The sequence below is a fragment of the Drosophila yakuba genome, chromosome X (genome assembly GCF_016746365.2).
Source record: "Drosophila yakuba strain Tai18E2 chromosome X, Prin_Dyak_Tai18E2_2.1, whole genome shotgun sequence".
Lineage (NCBI taxonomy): Eukaryota > Metazoa > Arthropoda > Insecta > Diptera > Drosophilidae > Drosophila > Drosophila yakuba.
The window spans coordinates 20,100,935-20,119,614 of NC_052526.2; the positions used below are offsets into that span (position 1 = coordinate 20,100,935).

An 18,680-nucleotide genomic window follows, 5' to 3' on the forward strand; every position below is an offset into this window, starting at 1 on the left:
TGTCAATCGAGGAATCAGCTGTAAGTGCTGGTTAATGTCTGGAAGTAAACACAAATTGGACTTTTTAACTACTTTAGATAATGTTTTGAATAAAAAGATCTTTGTTCCTAAAAATTATTTTTAATCAACTGCCCAATTAGCTTATAGCAACAAAATTTTCTAACGACAATTGTTGGCCAACACTATTCATAACACATGCTTAAAAAGAGGAACAATCGCATAATGACTAGTTAATACCCTACAGTTCCCATGGGTTGAGTATTCTTATTAGGGCTTTGCCAAATTCTATGCAATTAATGGGGCAACAATTTTAAAAGATTAAGTAATGTGCTACCTTTATAATATCTGTGGTTTTTGAATAGATTGAGCTTCATAAATATAATGAAGTAAATTACACGGAAAATCATTACTAGTTTTAAACTAATAGCTAATGTATACTGCGGACGCTTATTCCAGGAAAGAGTATGGCGCAACAAATGCTGGCCGGTCGCAAATAAATAAAGCCCGATTTGCAGCTAACACGAATAGTTAGTTCCCAACATGGCACCATATCGCCCGGAGTTCTCCGCAGCGGAACAGTCACGAATCGACGCGGAATTCTCTAGATTGGCCAGTAAGTGGAGAGCCATGGTGAAATACCCACCGCAAACAGATAACGAATCTATGTAACTACCCGTCTATCGAATAGGGAACAAGAGTGTTTACCTGGATCATGCGGGCACCACTCTCTATGCCGAGAACCAGGTGACGGCCGCCGCGGAGCAACTGCAGCGCAATGTCATCTGCAATCCGCACACCTGTCGCCTCACCGGCGACTTCGTCGACCAGGTGCGATTCAAGTGAGTTCAACCATGTTTAACGATCCATTTTAGTAATACTCCCACTGTCATTGGGTTGCCCTTGCAGGGCCCTCATGCACATATGTGCATATAGCAATCTCGTAAAATATCCTTATAATCGAGAAGGGATCAAATCCTCCGTAAATCCCTATAAAAGCTACACATATTCGCCAACCTTGTGCAAACTTTTTGTTCCACCTAGCCTGCTATAGAACTCCTTACTTATGCATATTAGGTGAGCCAGGAAGCTAATCTTGGCAAATATGACATAAATTGTAATTTTCTTTGCCGAAACAGAATTATTCTTCTTTCTTGGCTATACATGAGTACACACATATAAATATCTTGAAAGTGAGAAACAATATTGTTTAACAGACAGCACACAAAAAATGTGTACAAAAACAAGTTTTATATTCTATATTTAAATATTCAAACTCTCAAGCAAACCGCATATGTCTAACGATTCCCTAAATAATTAATGATTAGAAGCTAATCCTCAAACTACAAATATTTTATCCTATTATTCTCATTTTTGTTTATTTTCAATTGTTTTCGTTTAAGTAGTTTAAAGTCAAATTTCTTCATTTAAACTATTTTAGAATACTGGAATTCTTTAACACCACCGCTGAAGATTACCATGTGATATTTACGGCGAATGCCACCGCTGCCTTGTCCTTGGTGGCGGAAAACTTTGACTTTGGATCCACGGGCGACTTTCACTTCTGCCAGGAAAACCACACCTCGGTGCTGGGAATGCGGGAAAGGGTCCGGGCCAACGGGATATATATGTTGAAGGAAAAGGAAATCTCGGGCGGAGAGCTCAAGAAAAACGGCACAGTACACAAGGTGTCCGGGAAAACGGGGAACTCCTTGCTGACCTTTTCGGCCCAATGCAACTTTAGTGGATACAAAATCCCACTGGATACCATTGAAAAAATCCAAATCGATGGTTTGTCCAAGCCGGGAAAACAGCTTTGGGGCTCTTTGGGAGAGAATAAGGAGAATACGCACAACGATTACTATATCTGTCTGGACGCGGCGTCGTTTGTAGCCACCAGTCCGTTGGATCTGAAAAAATACCGCCCAGATTACGTGTGCCTTAGTTTCTACAAGATCTTCGGCTATCCCACAGGCGTGGGAGCCCTGCTGGTGAGTCGGCGGGGAGCCGATGTCTTCCAGAAGCGTCGCTTTTTTGGCGGTGGTACCATCAACTACGCATATCCCCATGCCATGGACTATCAGCTGAGGGAGACCTTCCACCAGCGCTACGAAGATGGCACCCTGCCATTCCTCGCCATTGTTGGATTGCTCGAGGGATTTCGCACGCTAGAGAGGTTGGTGCCCAAAACGGACGAGTTCAGCACCATGGAAAGGATTTCCAGGTGGGTAGATAGTAATATTCCAGGTGATTTCGGCCTTATCACCCAAAATTTATATTTTTAGACACGTCTTTGGGCTGGCCAAGTATCTGGAGGATCAGCTGCGCCAGCTGCAGCATCCCAATGGTGAACCCCTCGTCGAGTTGTACAATAAAGTGGGTTACCAGGACAAATCTCGGCAGGGTGGCATCGTTGCCTTTAATGTGCGCACTGAATCTGGATCCTTTGTGGGATTCGGCGAGATCGCCTGTGTGGCTGCTCTGCACGGCATACTCCTGCGGACTGGATGCTTCTGCAACATCGGAGCCTGTCAATATTACTTAAACCTCGATGAAGATGCTATGGATACGATATACAAGCGAGCAGGTCGCATTTGCGGCGACTACTTTGATCTGGTTGATGGACAGCCGACGGGAGCGGTGCGGGTATCTTTTGGTTATATGACAACTTTCCAAGACGTAGAGCAGTTGCTCCAGATGCTACGCTCCAGTTATTTGGCAACCAAGCCGCTGCAGCGAATTCAGTTCATCGAAGAGCAGGCGGAGCAATTGCCGCCGTTGCTTAAGGAGCGAGTCCAGCTCTTGAGGCCGAAACTGCTGCAGATGGCCATATATCCGGTAAAATCCTGTGCCGCTTTTAAAATCGAATTAGAAGGCTCCTGGCCGTTGACGGATCAAGGTCTGAGATATGACCGTGAGTGGATGATCGTGGACATGAATGGCATGGCGTTGACTCAGAAGCGTTGCACAGAGCTGTGCCTGATTAGGCCTGTGATAAAGGTTGACCAATTAGAGCTGCAGTTCGGAGACAATTCCCATTTCTCGGTGCCCCTTTCGCTGGAGGACCAGGCAGCCGACTCAGCAAAATGCGTAAGCAAGGTGTGTCGGCAGCCCGTTGAAGGATTGGATTGCGGCGATGGTGTGGCCCAGTGGTTAAGCGAAAACCTGGGCTTAGAGGGCCTCCGTTTGCTCCGGCAATCGGGCCAGAGAAACTCCTCCAAGGATCAGCAGAAGCTGAGTCTGGTTAATCAGGCCCAGTTCTTGCTGCTAAACAAATCTTCGGTGCGATCGCTTCAATTTGAGGAGCCACTCGATGAGACTGTGGATCGTTTTCGGGCCAATATCATCATCGACACGGGCAGTGCTTTTGAGGAGCTTACCTACAAAGCCCTGTCCATTGGGGGAATCCAATTCCAGGTGGAGGGTCCCTGCCAGCGCTGCGACATGATTTGCATTAACCAAAGGACAGGCGAACGGTCGCCGGAAACCTTGACCACCATATCCCGCCTGCAAAAAGGTCGCATGCGATTCGGCATCTATATCACAAGGATCCCCCAGGACACAAAAGAGCTTGAGGCCAAGGAGCACATGACCTGCGGCGATGTTGTCCTTGTGGAATAAGCTCAACTCACACTTTTCATACCAAAAATGTGGTTCGTTGAACATACATATATGTTTTTTATAGTACATAGTTTTAGCAAAGGATTGCTTAACTCTCCTTATTTGGTAATTCTCCGCTACTCTACATCACATTTTGCATTAAGTTTGTTTTGAAGTACTTCTGTAACATGAATACGTAAACATTCTTAAAGAAACATTCACGATAGCTTAAGTCTAAAGTAACCGGATACCTCTTGCCAGTGTCTTAAGCCTTTAAAAGGCCTTAATTGCAAAATAATCAATTTCAAATCGATTTGTATATACTACCGTTCTTGGAAAGGGAAATCGAACCAGAACAGGGGGCGAAGTAAATGGTACTTTGAATCGGGCGCTCATCATTTGAAGAAGTGACGAATAGGGCTGCCAACGAAACATGGAAGGCAAATTCAACTCATGTTGCTGAACATCAATAATTTTGAATATATTAATGGAACATTAACATTTTATAATGGAAAATTACATTTCTATTGATTGTGGCATTGCACTAACAAGACACATACATTAAAAAATACATTTATACAGAAATGGCATTGGTTTCATTGTAATTTAATAATTTAGCGTATCCCTTCTATACTCTTATAAGTTGTTCTAAAGCTGAATTATCTGAAATAGAGTATTTTTGCCATATACGTACAATATAAAAATTTTCCATGGACTGACAACCCTGTTAGGTAATGCCTGCGCATCGATAGGCAGAAAGTCGCGCTGTTGCGTCGATTGACGGGCAACTCAAAGACCAATCGCACTGGCGAGCAGAGCGGAAAAGCTGCTGAGTGGCGGAAAAACAACAACTGGCACAATAAGTAACAAAATCAAAAATAAACAAAGAACGACAGGAGCAATAAATATACTACTAAAAATAATAACACTAATTAAACTCTGCGTTAACACACATACACGCAAAAGCGATAAGCGAAAGAGGAAGGAGCAGCCGAAAAGTATGCAGCAAAAATGTGAATAACTACTTCACAACAAAGCAGCAGCATCATCACACACACTCTGTTGTTGTTATATAAGTGTGTGCGTGAGCGGGAGTGTGTGCGTGCGTAGTAGTAAAAATGTAGCAAAACTACAATTGTAAATTAACAAAGGCCAAGTAAAAAAATGAGACAACGAATCTAAGAAAATTTTTGATACAGCAATTTTTGTTAGTAAGCGGAAAAGAAGAAAACACAAAGGAAAGCAAAAGGAAACAAGCAGCTGGCAGAGAGAGAGAAACAATTTGACCCAAGCAAGCAAAAGAGAGCGAGTGAAATCGCGACCACCAACCACCAATACAGATGAACATGCTACACAGTTTCAGCGGCGGCGGCGCCGGCAGCGCTGCCAACGCCTCAGGCGACGTCAGCAACGGTGAGTGAGAAACAGTTACTCTTTCCACTTTCTCCCCGTACACTGAGCGACAAAATGGTGACCTATAAGGGGACAAAAATGGTCTTGATTACATTGTTTGTTCTTCGGATATTTTGAATCCGAGTTTAAATGATCTTTCGAATTTGTATAAAGTTTCTCACCACTGGAAATGAGATGGCTAAATGGATATAGTTCATAAAAATTCAAAAACTCTTTTAAGGTATCAAGGAACTATCTAATAACTGACCATTCATTTAATTAAATATTGTAAGGACCTTGAAAATAACTTTTGCTTGACATTATTTACGTACAACAATGTTTTGGAAAGTAGAAGCGGTTTTTTTCAGTGTTAATATTTTGGCAACAACAAACGTGGCAAATACCAATTACATATAATGCATACACACACATATTTACAAATGCCAGGACTTTTGTCAGTGTGTATGTATGTGTGCTTTTTTTTGTTGTATTTGGCTTTGATGCGTAGAAGGTGCGAAAGTGAAATGATTTGGCGTCGTTTCTGCAAAAAAAGCTGGAAGAAGACTAATATATAGGAGTACAGTGGGACCGCTTTACATGTGCTTAATAGATTTTGAGAAATTAATAATAATAAATAATATTCAAAGCTTTTGATGTCCAACCAGTTTTAGGAAAAAGCATTTTTTAAGTCATTTGCCTTAATATTCACCCAAGTTTCCACAGCTTAACGTAATTTTAGTGAATAAATTTGGGCAGAGATAGCTGTATATTGAAAGCTAAGGCAAGCGAGACTTTTCGTAATTGCTTCAATAAAATCGAGAGGGTGGTGATGTGCGGGGAAAGAAGCGAAATAGATGTGTACACACACATGTGTATGCCATCGTCTTAGAATCAAACTTTCTGAACAATACTTTGCGATTGAGTTAACTTGAGTGCGGCGATACATCATAAAAGTTAGCCGTTAGTTGAAATGGAAATGATTTGCTTTATTTAATAAGAGCGCTTTTGATGGGGCGAACTTTGAGTGAGAGGACACAAATAATGGTAATTGATATCGTTTTTAACTAGCTAGGCGAGGTATAATACAGTACAGCTGCTTTTAATTAACTGAAGTCCAATTAATGTCCTCTTTAGCCACCATGGCCATCAGAAGAGAGAAGAGTCTGCGTTTGGCATTTCAGCGGTAATCACTTTCTGGACTTTTATGCAATTATATTTGCCGGAAAGTGAGGCAATCTCTGGCCTCAACAGCGCGTAGCGGCTTAATAATTAAAAAGTCAAACGAAAAATGGTGCATCTGACGGCAATCAGGTGGATCGCAGGTAATGCCGCTCTAATTGGCATCGATTGAGTGACGTTCTTGCCACCACTGACCATGGTAGCATGCGAAATGCAAGTTCACGGCCAATAGGTCAATTTGGCGTTAATCTGCTGTTTGTCTTCGCCTTTCATCCGGTCCTTACCTTTCTGCGCCTGGCTAATTGGCCATGTATAGCGTGCTCGTATCGCACATATGTTCATACGTGTGTATGTATCGCATATAGCGACCCTTAGTGCCGGACGGAACCGGTAATTGCATTACGTCGTTCGATGCGATTACGCTCGGTTAGCTCCACGGACCACGCCCCCCAGACCCCCACAGGCTCTCATTTGAAAGCAATCAAATTGCCCGGCAATTAATGTAATCAAAGGAACGCGCTGACTGTCCGGCTTTCTTTTCTCACATTTACCTTCAGACAGTGAATCGTTTAAATATATTAACTGTAACAAAACATTGCCCATGCATATCTTTAGATTTAATTATGGGTTTATTTTAAAAAACGTTATTTAAAAGTATATATATTTTTGCCTTTGTACTTTTTGTGTCTGCCAATTATCAAGACGTTCCCATCAGAGAACTGCAAGAGTGGTATTTTCTGTCACCCTAATCACACTCACACCGGTCATCGCGGGTACTTAAAAACACCCGCTCAAAATATTCGGGTGTCTGTAATCGGCACTCTACGTCGCGGGTGCCGATCACACTCGCCACTCGTAAACACTCGAGTGCCTGTGGTAACATAATTACTGAAAAACGAAATAGATTATGCCCAAAATCTGTAGATCGCCTCCTTTTTCTGCATTCATTTTACAGAAATTTAAACAACACGAAATATGCATTTCCTTTTTATATATTATATTATTTGCTTTGTTAACATTTTTAATATTTGCTTGCCATATTAAACTTTTTAAATGTATAATTTTTCATATTAAAAATGATAAAAAAAAAACAAGCAGTCACAGAAGCCGCAGCAAAAAAATCAGAAAGTTAAGCTTCCCTTTGCATTTCCACCCAGGTACTCACCCCTTTCCTCAAGCTCTTTCCACGTTAGAGCTGACAGCTGGTTGTAGCTCCTGGAAAATAGCTAGCTCAGGCACTTCCTTCAGTAGGACGAAATCACATTATTGATAACCTCTCCGGCCACATTAAATCTTTGCACCACTCACTCACAATTAGTATTTAAAAAAACCATCGAAAAAGTGGTTTGCTTACGTAGGACTTTTGAGAAGCGCAGAGAAGGGCACATATATTTTGGTATTATTTAGTATTAAGTATTCAGTATTATTTAGTATTTTTAGTATTTAGTACACAGTTTTATTTAGTATTTAGTAATTAGTATTATTTAGTATATAGTATTTTTCATTATTTCCTTTTAATGTAAAGTAATATTTTCAGCTATCTTACTTAAAATTTTATAATTTCACTTTGAATGCCAGCTAGAACATTAGAAATAGAATGGTGTTAATTACATAAGTATAAATAATATTTAATAATATATAAGATTGTTTTTTGTTAAGCCATTAGAAACATCAAATCGCAACAACATGTGCACGACCTTTTTCTTGGGTGTTCCCTTTCGCCCTTAATTTCTGAGACCGTCTCGCAAGTAACAAAAAACACCCAGGTGGCAAATAGAGTGTCTAATAACACCCGGGTGCTGAGACACCCAGTGTTTAGCCGCTGGCTTGCTGCAGTTCTCTGGTTCCCATACTTACGGCATTGAGAAGTACAAAAATCGTAGCGTATTTAGCAGGGCTGCGTATGAGCAATATTTTATGACGTATACGCACTGTTGCATTTGCTTGATCGCTTAAAAATTCAGAATTCTCTGCACATTGTGCATTTATGGGTAGTAGGTTTTTATCTCAACTGCAATTACAAGTTGTTGTAAAAAAGGGATTTAAAAATGTTAGAAAATTCTTAGACATTAAACATTTAACTGGAATTGTTATTAGTTTTAATACAACAACAACTTAACAATTTAAAAAAGAACAAAGCAATTGCTGTTGAAAAGTCCCTAAGAAATCGTCCTTGCAATCCCATTATTAAATTCCCGGTTTGTTTGTTTGTGCTCCTCCCTGTGCACACACACACACACACACACACAGATGTTGGCGAACGTGTGTGTAGCGTCTTTTGTTGGGTAACGGTAACAAACATATGTTTGAGCAATATGGCTGCCCTGGCATGGGATTTAATCCTGTGTGCGGCTTGTGTGTGTGAGGGACCCTCCCCTGTCGTCGTTTTTGTTATTGTGTTACTGGCAAATTAAAGAGCGACTACACACACACACTTACACAAACACACACTCACATTCGCCATCCCTCTTTGCAAAAAGAGAGCGTAGGGAGAGTGCGAGAGCGAGCGTCTCATTTGCTATCTCTTTTTTCCCTTCATCCTGTCATCAGCTGTTTTATGTTGTTCAGGGTCAAGTGCATGCGTGTGCGTGCGCCTGTTTGTGTGTATTGGTAGCGTCGCAGGTGTTGCCCTCTCCCTCTCTCGCCCTTTCGTCCGTCTCGCTCTGTTGTTGTAGGTTGGAATTCAAGGAAGTTTTTTAGCATCGAGTCAAGGTTACTACACACACACACACACACAGGCACACTGGCACACAGCCGCACTCCGCACACGCACATACGCAGTCTTGTTTATCGCAATGTTTCACTCAAATTGCTGAGGGAATCGAAAATAAACAACTTAGTGCATGTGTCGATGTGCCCGAATGCACTTCGTATTTTCCTGCCGCCTCCTCGCGCAATTCCAATGTGGTTTTTACAGGCAAAGTGTGGTATGTTGCATAGTTTTGAATGTTAAGAAAATGTGGTGTACGTATCCGAACCCGAAATGAAGTGACTTTTGTTGATGAAAACGCGGTTTCAGATTGGAGCGTTTATTTGAAACGATTTGTTATCGGTGGGCGTTGAAAAAATGCAAGATCTTTAATTATTTGGAATATTTCTTCGATCTTTTTCACCTGCCTATTTAGCTACTTTCACCAGTAATAAAAACAGCATTCAACTTAAAATTCTTAAATCCCTAAAATAATAATAATGCCAATAAAAATTGCATTTTCTTTCAAATTTATTTAGAGTTTATTTAAATTTAGTTGTGACACTTAGGACTTTAAGTTTCTGTGCTCGACTTTGTTTATTTTCTAAAGCTGAAACGTTTTAAGTGCCTACAGAACTGTTGCAATGTTTTAGGATGTTCTCTTATCGATTTTGGCACTCCTCGACTCCGGGAACGTAGTCCCGGCTCTCGATTCCTGGACTCTGAGCTCTGATCCGAGACATTGTAGGTCCATGTCACGTAGCAGCGTAAATCCTTTATTTCCATTCTAATTAGAAGCGCACCCTGCCTCCGGCCTGCTTCCCCTGGCTCTTTTCCATTCTCGGCCTGCCCCACTTCGTGGTCGTTTCATCCTATTAGCATATTTGTATATAGAGCGATGCCGGGACATTCGCGTACATGCGTGTACAGTGCGTGTAGGAATTAAAGTGCTCTAAAGGAGTACAAACGAAATTTGAAGTGTTGTTTACAGATTTTGTTCAATGCCTTTATTTTAATTACAGGGCGCAACAGGTTACCATGCATGATTTAGCCCGACTTCTCGACAAAACGAACTAATTAAATATGTTTATTTTCTTTTTATTTTTTTAAAAAGTAGTATGCAATCTTATTCAAGATACTAAGCTCCTATCTTTCTTCCCTTAAAAGGACACACGCCAAGCATACGCCGTGTGTTCAGTAATATATAAAGCACTATGATTCATTTGAGTCATTAAATATTGCAGCCCATCAACAGGCTTTACACTACCTCATAATATTTAAAATCAATAATTGCTCTCTTATTATAGTATTAAATTGATTGAAATGTTCTTACATTACGCATACGCACTGTGCTTGGCCAAGCATTTACTTACCAACAGCGATAATTATAACAGTTTATAAATAATTCAACTCATTATACAGATTTTATATGCATTTTTAATATTTAAAATAAAAATTTGTTTCTTTCCTTTAAATCGATCGAAAAGTTGATAAATTACGCATACGCACTGTGTTCGGCCGTACATTTATGTACTAATAAATGCTGGTACATGGGGCAGTGAAGCATAGGGACGATTATGTGCACTGAAGCTAACGAAACAAAAAATTGACAGCGATGAGAAAATGATTGACGTCGGTCGGTGGACTCCAAAAGCAAACGCAATCCCAGACGAGTTGGGGGCAGGTTATTGGACATTGGACATTGGACACAGAACACAGAACACAGGAATGTGAAAGGTGGGAACTGGGTAGGCTAATGCCAAGCAATGGGAGGATTCCATGGGGCAACATTGCGGCATGTACAATCAATCAAAGCACATTTATGGGGCCTCCGTTACGAGTGCTCTGTGGGGAAGTAAAAAGTGGGAGTGGAAGTGTCATGTCGGTCGTTAGGAGAGGTCCTGGGATTAACAATAACCGCACGAAGGTAAATATGTAATTTCCCATTTGGTGGACAAAATTCCCCCTCTGCTGTGGCAACCCTTTGCCTCTCGACTTCCTTCGTTTCGACTTTACTTAAGTGTTCGCAGTTCAAAACCAAGCATTCTTTTTACAATTGTGAGCAATTGTTACAAAATGCATTTGTTTAATGTCTGAGATCAGCAGATTTTACTATCTTAACTAATATGGCTTTCCTTGCTAATTATTATTCAGCGGAAACCGAACTGAAGGAGCGGCTGATAGCCAGCGTGAAGAAGGAGGTGAAGCAGCTGATGGAGGAGGCGGTGACCAAGAAGTACGTCCACGAGGAGAGCAGCTCGGTGACCTCGTTGTGCGGCGCCGTGGAGGCCTGCCTGAGCCACGGTCTGCGCAGAAGGGCTCTGGGTCTGTTCAAGACCTCGTCGACGACGGCACTGATCCAGAAGATAGCAAAGATCTGCCCGGAGGCGGATTACGTGAGCCGCCGGCTCCTCGAGCTGGAACTCGCGCAGGAGTCGCACGCGGTGAGCGGCAAACGATCTTCCTCCAGCAGCGACAGCATCATCAAGCCCAAGCTCCTGAGCAAGGGCAGCGGGAGCAGCAATTCGGTGACCACCATCAATACGGTCTCCAATGGGGCGGGAACAGGACCTGGAGGCGGGGTCGGTGCCAATGCCCCGCTAGTCAAGTACCTGTGGATCCGACTGGCTCTGCACGAGAAACGGCTGGCCAAGATCATCGAACACCTGGTCAGCAACGCCAACAGCTACTACGATCGTGAAGCGCTGGTCGCCGATCCCGACTACGGCTCCATCCTGAGCTCCCTGCTGGTGGGTCCTTGTGCCCTCGAGTTCACCCGGGCCAAGACTGCCGACCACTACTGGTCCGATCCCTGTGCCGATGAGCTGGTGAGTGTGCTCCTCCTAATTTGTATAACGTGTTTATTGGCTTATTTCCCTGTGATCTCCGAATCGCAGGTGCAGCGCCACAGAATCAGCTCGGGCAACCGGACGCCACCCACCACCCACCGGCCGATCATCAACTTCAAGCGCAGCCTGCACACCAGTTCGGAGGACACGAGCAGTGGCTCCTTCAAGGCCTGCTCGCCGGCGAGCGTGGCCAAGGACTACGTGGAATCGCTGCACCAGAACTCGCGGACCACGCTGCTCTACGGCAAGAACAACGTACTGGTGCTGCCCAAGGACGTCTCCGAGCCCATGCCGGGATACCTCAGTCTGCACCAAAGCATCCAGTCGCTGACGATCAAGTGGACGCCCAACCAGCTGATGAATGGCTACAACGACGGCGATGGCGGCGACAAGAGCTTCTACTGGAGCTACGCCCTCAACATCAACGTGGACGAAATTGTCTATGTGCACTGTCACCAGAATCGCGGCGGCGACACCGGCGGCACCATCATCCTGGTGGGCCAGGATGGCGTACAGCGGCCGCCCATTCACTTTCCTGAAGGCGGACACCTTCAGGCGTTTCTCAGCTGCCTGGAAACGGGTCTCCTGCCACATGGTCAGCTGGATCCGCCGCTCTGGTCACAGCGCGGCATTGGCAAGCTGTTCCCCTGGCCCAAGAGCGTGAGGCGACACATCTTGCCCTCCGTGATGGAGGCCGGCGGCTCCCTGGCCGACGAGACGCCCATCGACTATGTGTTCCGTGTGGTCAGCAAATGCCAGCACGAGGAGTTCTGTAAGTAGTAGTTTAACCACTGGGTCTCCTAATGTAAGCCCGTGCTGTACCTTTCAGTGGCCAGCCACCCCATCCTGGAGCTGGGGCGATCGAGCCCGCGGCGGAAGCACCTCGGCAGCTGCTCCACCACCGGCAGCAGCGACTGCTCCAGCAAAAGCCTCTCGATCGACCAGAGCAGCTGCGAAACGCCGCTGATCCAGGCCAGCCAGAGCACCAGCATCGAGCTGGTGTGCTCCACGATGCGCCGGCAGATCATCTCCAGGGCCTTCTACGGCTGGCTGGCCTACTGTCGCCACCTCTCGACGGTCCGCACCCACTTATCCGGGCTGGTCAACGGCCGCATCATGCCCAACCGTGAGTTGTTCGATTTTTAAAATCTATAAGTCTATAAGTCTTTGTCTGGATAAGATTATGTATCTGTCAGGTATTCCTTTTTATAGCTAAGGTGCAAAGGGTAATGTTTTCTCTTTTGCAATAAGTTGATATTCGAATGGAACAGAAAGGGATGATAGTAAAAGTTGCATTTCAAATACAATATAAATTAGTACGAAAGTAGCATACAAAACAAGTTATGGGCTACTGCAAACTAAAATGTTGTTTCATCCGTCTCCAGTGGCCGCGGACGAGGAGGGTCTGACCCGTGAAAAGTGGCAGGCGATGCACGAGGATGGGGTAATTACTGGCGACTTGGAGCTCTATCGACTCGTTTACTTCGGCGGCGTGGAGCCGGAGTTGCGCAAGGAGGTGTGGCCCTACCTTTTGGGGCATTACGCCTTCGGCTCCACGCCGGAGGAGCGGAAAAAGCAGGACGAGACCTGCAAGCACTACTACGAAACGACGATGAGCGAGTGGCTGGCTGTGGAGGCCATCGTGCGTCAGCGGGAAAAGGAGAAGACGGCCCTGGCCGTGGCCAAATTGAGTGCTGAGCAGGCGCGTCTAGCGGCCAATGCCGCTAGCTCCTCGAATCCCCACCAGAAACTCACCAACGGCAGCCAACATTTGCAGCTTGATCATGGAAACGGCGAGGATGATCAGGAGCAGCTAGTCCTGGACGAGGGCGAGAATGATGTGTTCGATGACAATGACTTTTCGGACATTTCCGATCCTGGGGATCTGTTTGATGAGCCGGAATCAGGCCAGGAGGCCGAGGAGCAGGAGCAACGTAACAACGAGGAGGAGGTCTTTAAAAAACAGGAGGAGGATCAGGAGAATCAGGAGGATCAGGAGGATCAGGAGGCCCAGGAGGACGATGAGCAAAGCGAGATGCCGCGACTCAGCGAGCAACTTGTTCTGGAGTTCCAAAACATAGACAGTATGGAACCATTACGTCTGCAGGAGAACTGCTTTGCCGATTCCGAGACCGAAAACGATCTGGGACTGGGTCTGGATGGCAGCGGCAATATCCTGTTGCTGAGCATCAAGAGCTCCCCATCGACGAGCAGCTATGAGACGGTGGGCAACGAGTTCGTCGACATGGCGGAGGCCAAGCTGGAGGAGGAGGAAACCCCTGGGCAGCTAAGCAAGTTCCACAGCGCCGACGACGTGAGGCTGGACAACCAGGATGAGGAGGAATCATCGCAGCCAGCCACTGCGGTCATTATAACAGAGGCGGCTTCGCTGGACGCCCTGGACGACGATCCCACCGAGGAGTTTACCTCGAGAAAGACCAGCCTGATGTCGCCCCTCAACGAGGACATCACGGTGGTGGCCTCGCTGGATGCTCTGCAGGAGCCCAAGTCCGCCTGCGTCTCGCCAGCCAGCTCCAACGGAGGTGTCTACAGCGTGGAGCTGCTGGAGCAGTTCGGATTGAATCTGCATCGAATCGAGAAGGATGTGCAGCGGTGCGACAGGAACTACTGGTACTTCGCCAACGAGAACCTGGACAAGCTGCGCAACGTGATCTCCACGTACGTGTGGGAGCACCTGGACGTGGGCTACATGCAGGGCATGTGCGACCTGGTGGCTCCCCTCCTGGTTATCTTCGACGACGAGTCGCTCAGCTACAGCTGCTTCTGCAAGCTCATGGAGCGCATGATCGAGAACTTTCCCAGCGGCGGGGCCATGGACATGCACTTTGCCAACATGAGGTGAGTGCTTATGGCCAAGATGGGTGCTGTCAGATGGGTCGGTCAGATGTCCAGTCAGTCGCACTAATCCCCCACTTCTCATAGGTCCCTCATCCAGATCCTCGACTCGGAGATGTACGACCTGATGGACTCGAACGGCGACTACACGCACTTCTACTTCTGCTACAGGTGGTTCCTGCTCGACTTCAAGAGGGAGCTCGTCTACGACGACGTCTTCGCCACCTGGGAGGTGATCTGGGCGGCCAAGCACATCGCCTCCGGCCACTTCGTCCTCTTCCTGGCCCTGGCCCTGCTGGAGACCTATCGCGACATCATCCTCTCGAACAGCATGGACTTCACCGACGTCATCAAGTTCTTCAATGGTAATGGTTTACAAATCCTAAGAATAAAGGAAATAGTAGTACTAAATGCAATAATTTCATATGACTAAGTGCCTTAAAAAAAAACTAAATAGCTTAACAGTTAATTATGGAATATATTTATTAAAAGAAACCTAGTAGTTAAACCTGCAAAAGGAGCATCCTCATTCCGAAAGTCCTAGTAACGTCTTTACATTTTACGAAACTGCTTGCAATAAAATTGCAAATACAAATTCGTTGATTGTAAAAACAGAAAAGTTGCGCGAAAAGTTCGGAAAAAGGGTGCCCGTTGTGTAATTTTCCTCTTTCCTCGAATTGCGATAAATCTGTGTTTTCACGATCCTTGCAGAAATGGCGGAGCGCCACAACGCCCAGTCGATCCTGCAGCTGTCCAGGAGCCTGGTCCTCCAGCTTCAGACCATCATCGAGAACAAGTAGACGGGTAGCCATCCGTAAACCATCGTCATCGTCAGTTCCTGGAGACCTCAGTTGCCGATCAGTATTGAGCATGCGACGTACTATGTTGTTAGCACCTAGAAACTAGAATCGTAGAATCGCAGTTAGAATGAAAGCGCTTAGGGGTATATAGCCAACCACCACAAAGCATAAGCATACCACATACCCACTAACGTATACCCTACAACATTTATACAGAACATATAACGCATAACAAATAGCGCATAACATATAACATATATGACATACCTGCACCCTAGAGATTGCAATTAGCTGCAATTAGCTGAGAATCTCGCTGTGGTTTTTTGGGAGGCCTCCCGTAATCCGCAATGGTTTTTTTTTTTTTGGAAACGGCTGGGAATCGCTTAAAGAAATTTAACACAATTAAGGAAATTGTAGTGACCTGAAAACACACAAAGAAAGAAAGAAAATCAAGTGGAAATCGAACAACGTAAAAGATAAACTATTTATACTTATACAATATACATGGATATACCGATTATATTATACACAGGCAGTGGCATATTTATACGTTTTGTATATTCGAGAGAACCAGGAGTGGATCACGTACATATATGGATATTGTATTAGATATCGTCTATATATGGCAATGCTGTGCGGCTGCGACTGCGGCCAACTGTTGTTAATGTTATGTTATCGCTTTGGCTAATAATTAGATATATTATTATATACGAGTATACACCTGTATTCAACGACAACCGGGGGAGCGCCATTAAAGCTGTGGGGGAAACTCCTTGAAACCACAATTCACATATGTATTTTGAAGCACCTAAGGAAACTAGAGTTTCAGAAAGAAAAGCCCAAGTTGAAGGGCATCGTTTTAGGAGATTTGACGGCACCCCCGAATCGAACTGCAATTGTTGTTAGTTATGTTTGTCTTCTGTTTTTCATTTGTAGCTGCAAGCGTTGAGAAAAAATTTTGTACTCGAGTTGCCCGACAGGTGGATCCTGGGGCTATATCTCTCTATAGGTAAATCGAACAATTACCACACGAAACTGTTACGAAATTGTTGTTGATGGCTGCGAAGCGTTGAGTTTGTTTGTATTAGCGAAACTGATGTGTGCGACCCAATATGTGTAAAGATATATATTTAACGAATATTATAATATTTATACAAGCATTAACCCGAAGCATAGTTATATAGAGCGGAATGTGTTAGCCGTGTATTGTTATAATCGAACCCGATTCGTTGCTATTCTCAGGCGAACTACCTTGTTTCCAATTTCCAATTTCCGGTTTTCAAATTCGGTTACGGTTTCGGTTACGGTTTTCGTTGTTTTTTGGTAAGTGCAGGCGCACCAAAAATCCCTCCACTGGGCTTATATACAACCTACAAATATTATATAGAACTATTTAGAGCGCAAACACTTTGTGTGGAATCTAAGTTAATGCGAAGTAGCACGCTTTTTGTGTATGGAAAAAAAGTCGAAAACGAAAAACCAAAAAAATACTTCATGTGATTTCTTGTTGCTTCTTTGAATATCGATATTTTTGTAAGCGCTAAAACGTATATATAAATATATATACCTTACGAAACAGAACGAGATGGCGGGCAACAGATAGAGAGAGACGGGAAGCTGAAGCAAGAAAGAGAGATAAGATATATTTTACACTTGGCTGGGGCAACAGGCAGGGTATGGAAAGTCAGTAAAGTCCAACCAGAACTTCGGCCACTCTTTTGATACACATATTCGACAGAAGATCTGCAAATCCACCACGACGAAGTATGATTAACTAAACCCCGAAGAGCAAGGCAGGAACTCTCGCTATATTGTATCGTATTCAAGCTAAGCTACACATACATATATATACAAAAATATATGTATATATATATATAGATATATATATATATTTATACCCGTCTGTGTAGAGACGCCAGCTAGAGAACCCGAGCATATAGAGTATTACGTTACCCACGATTGTAACCACATATAGCATACGCATGAATACTACGAATATTTTATGTTCCAAGTGAAACCATATAAATGCCCAAAAAAATACAAATAACTGATCAATGTATAATTTACCGAAACCATGTCGATGAAAACCAAATAAAAGGAATTATGTAAAATGTTTACAAGAAATCTACCCGCCCACTTTTTGACAAAGGGATAATAAAACGAACGGACGGACGGACAGACGTACGGACAAACGGACGGACAAGCAGACGGACAGACGTACGAACAGAAGTACGAATTAAAAGTTGACTTCTAATTTTTGAGATAGCTATACTACATTTTTGTTAGCAGTATCATAGAGGGTAGTTTAAAAGTTTATAAAAGCAAAGTCCTCTTCATATTTGCCAAGCCCCCTGGTGAGCTAATGGTCGATTTCGTGCTGTTACCTTCCGTAATGGAAGCATAACTATTTCTGCTGCACAGCTGGATGGCGAAAAAATGCTGGTCAGAATTCCCGCTTGGACAGCACGGAAATTCGCTTTCGCCTGCACCTGAGACCGTGGCTGAGGGAAATTTCGGTACACACGAATCCGCAGTGAGTAGGTTATGTTAAGCACTCTAGTGGTGCTGGTGCAGGCTGGCTTAGGGTGGCACAGGGTGGTGCGGGGCGGTGCAGGGCGGAAGGTTGCGGGTTACATGGCCAAGGCGCAAACTCAATGCGAAGCAACAGCGGGCCATGAGTTACACCGAAATGTTTTCATCCAAATTTGGGGCAGACTTGTGTGCATGGATGGGGCTTTCTTTTAAGAAGAACGTGGTAGGAGGGGGGCGGAGTTTCCAGAATTTTTGGGGCAGGGGGCGGTTTGGTGGTGCGGCGCTCAGCAGGGAATTCTGGCATGCTGTCCTGTTGCTTGTGGCTGGATTTTGCGCCACACAGGCAGCGACTTCGACGTCAGCAAACTGCTAGCTTACATACACACACGGGCGCACAGCAGCGGTCGTAAAAATAGTTAAGTATTGGTTAAGTATTGCGACTTGAGGCAACCTTATATTTGGGGTCAGGTTGCATTTCCTTATCTGTAGAAAGTTAGGTAAGTTTCCTTTTTTGGTATGTCCTTTGTAGTGCCAGGACATCGATCTGCATAAAAAATGTACATGTCTTTAAATAAGATTACTCTCTCAAAGAGCACAGCAACGGTTATAGAAACACTGTGAGGAAAACACTGATTACAATATTAATACTCTTCCAGTACCAAGCAAAAAAAAAAAAAGAAAAGGGAAACTTGGATAACATTTATCTGTAACTGCAATGTTGACCTCCATCGTGGCCGTGTGTGTATGTGTGTAGCAAAAAGCTTCGCAAAGAAAAGTAACGGGAAA

At 44.3% G+C, this 18,680-nt stretch overlaps 2 protein-coding genes across 3 annotated transcripts; both read left to right on the top strand.

The window, feature by feature from the left end:
• Positions 1-454: 454 nt before the first annotated feature.
• LOC6526091 (molybdenum cofactor sulfurase) lies at positions 455-3,910 on the top strand. The gene is made up of 4 exons (XM_002101872.4): positions 455-613; positions 689-839; positions 1,439-2,221; positions 2,283-3,910. Exons 1-4 carry the CDS (start codon positions 541-543, stop codon positions 3,616-3,618), a joined length of 2,343 nt encoding a protein of 780 aa, XP_002101908.1. The 5' UTR covers positions 455-540; the 3' UTR covers positions 3,619-3,910.
• Positions 3,911-4,415: 505 nt separating this feature from the next.
• Positions 4,416-17,486, top strand: LOC6526092 (small G protein signaling modulator 2). 2 transcript variants are annotated; one of them, XM_002101873.4, is made up of 7 exons: positions 4,416-5,010; positions 11,012-11,685; positions 11,755-12,478; positions 12,536-12,832; positions 13,092-14,565; positions 14,650-14,927; positions 15,274-17,486. In XM_002101873.4, exons 1-7 carry the CDS (start codon positions 4,938-4,940, stop codon positions 15,360-15,362), a joined length of 3,609 nt encoding a protein of 1,202 aa, XP_002101909.2. In that variant the 5' UTR covers positions 4,416-4,937; the 3' UTR covers positions 15,363-17,486. The 2 variants fall into 2 exon arrangements, with proteins under 2 accessions (XP_002101909.2, XP_015046635.2); XM_015191149.2 differs by lacking the exon at positions 4,416-5,010 and adding an exon at positions 9,004-9,095.
• The last annotated feature ends 1,194 nt before the right edge of the window (positions 17,487-18,680 follow it).

Excerpts from the sequence above, each read along its gene's own strand:
- LOC6526091 (XM_002101872.4), top strand. The coding sequence starts at position 541 with ATGGCACCATATCGCCCGGAGTTCTCCGCAGCGGAACAGTCACGAATC. Across the intron at positions 840-1,438 it reads GTCGACCAGGTGCGATTCAA|AATACTGGAATTCTTTAACA; the intron begins GTGAGTTCAACC and ends AAACTATTTTAG. Across the intron at positions 2,222-2,282 it reads ACCATGGAAAGGATTTCCAG|ACACGTCTTTGGGCTGGCCA; the intron begins GTGGGTAGATAG and ends TTATATTTTTAG.
- LOC6526092 (XM_015191149.2), top strand. The coding sequence starts at position 9,020 with ATGTGCCCGAATGCACTTCGTATTTTCCTGCCGCCTCCTCGCGCAATT. Across the intron at positions 12,479-12,535 it reads ATGCCAGCACGAGGAGTTCT|TGGCCAGCCACCCCATCCTG; the intron begins GTAAGTAGTAGT and ends TGTACCTTTCAG. Across the intron at positions 14,928-15,273 it reads CGTCATCAAGTTCTTCAATG|AAATGGCGGAGCGCCACAAC; the intron begins GTAATGGTTTAC and ends CGATCCTTGCAG.